This window comes from Calidris pugnax, unplaced genomic scaffold (genome assembly GCF_001431845.1).
Source record: "Calidris pugnax isolate Ruff unplaced genomic scaffold, ASM143184v1 scaffold183, whole genome shotgun sequence".
Classification (NCBI taxonomy): domain Eukaryota; kingdom Metazoa; phylum Chordata; class Aves; order Charadriiformes; family Scolopacidae; genus Calidris; species Calidris pugnax.
Window position 1 is genome coordinate 1977099 of NW_015090930.1, and position 3643 is coordinate 1980741.

The following is a 3643-nucleotide window of genomic DNA, read 5'->3' on the forward strand; positions in this document are numbered from 1 at the left end:
AGAAATCGGACAGCGGGCTGGATTGCTAAGAAAATCGCTTTGATAAACTAAAGTGTTTAAAAAAAAATTCAATGTTATTGCTTTTAACCCATGTCGGGAAGCTGAAGCAAGCAGCAGTCATTCTAGAGTAAATGAGTTCAGCTTCAGGTCTCTGTAGAATTGAAAAAACAACAACACGGGGAGCAAGAATTAATCTGTGAAAAATTAGAGATGTGTGAGCCATCTCAGAAGAAAATAAACATAGCCTGGGCATCCCTTAAAACTTGCTCTGGTTTTATAATTTTCTTTCACACGTGAATACGAGCATCCCAGCTCATGTGGCCTAGCTTGAGAACGTGGATGGAGGATGGATGGAGACAGTCAAAGACCACCGTCCCTGGCAGCAGTGTCCTTTTGGCAAAGGAGAGCTCATGTAAAGCCTGTCCCAGGCATCACCAAAGGGTTGTCACCTGTGCTGGGGCTGAGATGGGATCCTCATGGGCAATGTGTCCAGAAGACATCCCCTTAGATTTCCATTACAAAGCCACCTCCATGCCTTTCCAACCTCCAGTATGACCACACAGAGACCACGTCCCATGGTTCAGTCTCTGAAACAGAGCTGACACAAGCAAGATCACAGCCAGGCAAAGGCAGTGGAGAAGGGCAGACCCTGTAACCACATCAAATTGGTTGATAGAGCTCTGAAACAAGAAATCGGGACTCTCTGCGCTGGGGGACCAATTGCTGAAGAGCTGAGGTGGTGGGCTCTGGTTTCTCAGACGCTGTAGCTAAGGCCCCCCTCCTGCCCATGCTCCTGCCTTGAGGCAATGGGAAGGAGTGTAGAAAGCTCTATGTGGTGCTCTCTGACCCTCGTGACTCAATGGGAAAAGGTGTCCCGGACACTTCTGCCTGACCCTGTCCTCCAGGCAGTGACTAACCAAGGGCACCTTGCCATCACATCTTCTTAGAACACTCTCTCAAAGGCTCTGGCTGAGCAGGGGGGGGGCCGAAGGGCATGGCCGGTTGCCACGTGCCCGTGATGCCCTCCATCGCCTGGGACACCCCAGGGGACGCGTCACAATGGGGGGGGGGCTTTATAAAGGGCGGCAGCAGGCAGCTGCCCCAGTACGGCCTGGGCCAGCGGCGAGTGCGCTTCAAGGCCATGGCTTCGATGACGGTCCGCGTCTTGCTCCTGTTGTGCTTCTTCCTGCGCCTGCCGATGGTCGGCAAAGAGCTGGAGGAGGACACGGAGGAGGAGTACATGCGGCTCCGGGAGGAGGAGGAGGCTCAGCTCCGTCTTCTGCGGCTGAGAAGCCTGAAGCAGAGGAACGAGGAGCTGAGCAGAGCTGCCTGGAACGCCCTGCTCTTGGCTCCCTTTCAGCACTGGCACTTCTGGGTGGTTGCTGGAGTCCTGGTCCTGCTCCTCGGGCTCTGCTGGCGGCTGAGGAAAAGGAGCCGTCAGCCAGAGAGCGGCTGTAAAGAGGAGACCACCTCCTGCGGCAGCACAGAGGACAAGGAGGAAGCCAGTGAAGGAGAGGATTCCAATGACGAGGGACTTCTGGTCAGGATTTTTGCAAAGCGCGTCCGTGGGGCATTGGTGAGCGCGGCCTACAAGCGCCGGGTGGCGGAAGATCTGGTGAGCGACCTCCTTGGCGTCTTCCAAGCGCGCTTGGCCAACAGTTTCTTCCCGGTGCTGGAGCCAGCCATCGGGGTGGGCAGCGCCTTTGAAGGTTGGGATCCCCGGGGGCATGATGCGGTCTACCGCCTGCTTGTGCCCCTGAAGCCTCCCCGTGGGCACACGTTCCATCTGGAGCAGGCCTCTGCGGAGAAGATGCCGGCAAAGAACTGCATCCGCGTTCAGCTGGAATGCACCTGCATGAGGGGCCAAGGTGTGGAGAACATGCTCTGCTTCGTGCACCAGCCCGAGGAGGCGCTGAGGACAAATCAGGATTCCAACCTCCTAAACGACCTCTGCACCAGCGCTGCACGTCCAGGCTTCTACCTGGACGTGCAGAAAATTGCCCGCTGGGTCCAGACCTTGGTGAGCTCAGCCTGGGGGGAGATGGCTCAGTGGCATCACTACAGCATGAAGGTGCTGCCTTCCCGCCGCTCCTGCAAGCTGCAGCTGACCAATGCCTGCGGGAGATCCCTCTTGGTGGAGCTGATGTTCGGGGTGCAGCAAGGCGACTCGGACATCTTCCTGAGCAGCCAGGTTGCAGAGCACCCCGGCTGCTTCATCCCGGGCACAACGTGGGCAGAGAGCTATGCCGTGGCCGAGGCCAAGTTCTTCAGGCACGTGGCCAAGCAGGCCCCGCAGGACAGCTTCCACCTCACATGCCTGCAGCTCTGCGCCGGCATCCTGGAGGGCACAAGCTTTTCCACCGACACCTGGAAGACCGTTGGGATGCACCTCCTCAACACCCTGCCCCCGGCAAGCTGGACAAGGAGGGAATTCGTCTCGCGGCTGCAGGATATCATGTGGGACCTGCGCGAGTGCTTGGAGGAGAAACGCCTTGACCACTTCTTCCTTGGCAATGAGAACATGCCCGAGGACATCGCCTTGCCCCCAGCCTTCCAGGCGGCTGAGCCCCTCAACCTCTTCCAGGGCCTGGGGCAGGATCCAGCTGCCCACGCCAAGGCACTGCGTGAGCTTGAGGAAGTGCAAGCTCGCCTCACAAGACTGCTCTTCTATGGAGCCTGAAAGAGGTCTTCATGGACAGAGCCGTGCCTGTGTCCCCTCGGCTGCCCCGCGTCTTCAAGAGAGTCCACTCCTTCTGGGACTTTCACTCTGTACATAGTTGTCAATAAACTCGGCTTATTTGAACAAAAGTTGCACCTCTGAGTGTGCGTGCATCAGATTTGGGGGGAACACAGGCATTGGGTGCTGACTGCTCAGCTGCCCCAGAGCCGGGGAGCGTTTAGACCACTTCTAACCATGCACAGAGACCGTCTGTCCCTCAGAGCAATGTTTGAAGGATGAGGAGCACAGGTGGTGTTCTCCTCTACGTTCCCAGTCAGAGAAGGGGCTCAGCAAGGGGGAGACAAACTGAGCAGGTGAATGCCTGGCTGCACAGCTGCTACTCAAGGTTTTGGCTTCTGTGACCATGGATCGACCTTGGAGAAGCCGGGTCTGCTGGGAGCTGATGGCATCCACCCAACCTCATCCCGCAGGGAGAAAGAGGGGAGAATGCGGGGCACAGAAAGGAAAGGGAAATCCCCACGCAGCAGCCCTCAGCCAAGAGCAGCAGCCTCCTCCTCCCAATGATCTCCCCAGCACACCCCAGCCGGTGAAGACCACAGTGGCTACAAAGATGATTTTCACACTGCTTTCCCTTCACGCCATCATGACCATGGTGGCGATTTGACCCGGGCCGAGAAACTCCCTGGCAGCTCTGGTTGGGCAGGGACCAAGCGAGAGGGACCGCTGATGCGCCTCGGTGTCTTCACTGGGCTCCAGGCAGAGCTCCTGCCCATCCCAGGCACTCCTCAGGGAGTAGGTACCTCAGAACAGGACGTGCCAGACATGGAGAAGTTGGTGCTCTGTCAGCAGTAGGAGTTGCCCCCTGCGAAATCTCCACCTGCATCCCCAGCATCACCCTTGGGAAATGTCTCCTTGGAAGCAATGTCCTCTGGCAGTGGCAAGGCAGGAGCAGAGATCCTGCTG

General features: G+C 57.5%; 1 protein-coding gene across 1 annotated transcript; it reads left to right on the forward strand.

Moving 5' to 3' along the window:
• Positions 1–994: 994 nt before the first annotated feature.
• On the forward strand, positions 995–2720 carry LOC106893529 (inositol 1,4,5-trisphosphate receptor-interacting protein-like 1). The gene has a single exon (XM_014951579.1). It carries the CDS (start codon positions 995–997, stop codon positions 2678–2680), a length of 1686 nt encoding a protein of 561 aa, XP_014807065.1. The 3' UTR covers positions 2681–2720.
• Positions 2721–3643: the final 923 nt, after the last annotated feature.

Bases quoted from the DNA above. Each gene is read 5' to 3' on its own strand.
- LOC106893529 (XM_014951579.1), top strand. From the start codon at position 995: ATGGCCGGTTGCCACGTGCCCGTGATGCCCTCCATCGCCTGGGACACC.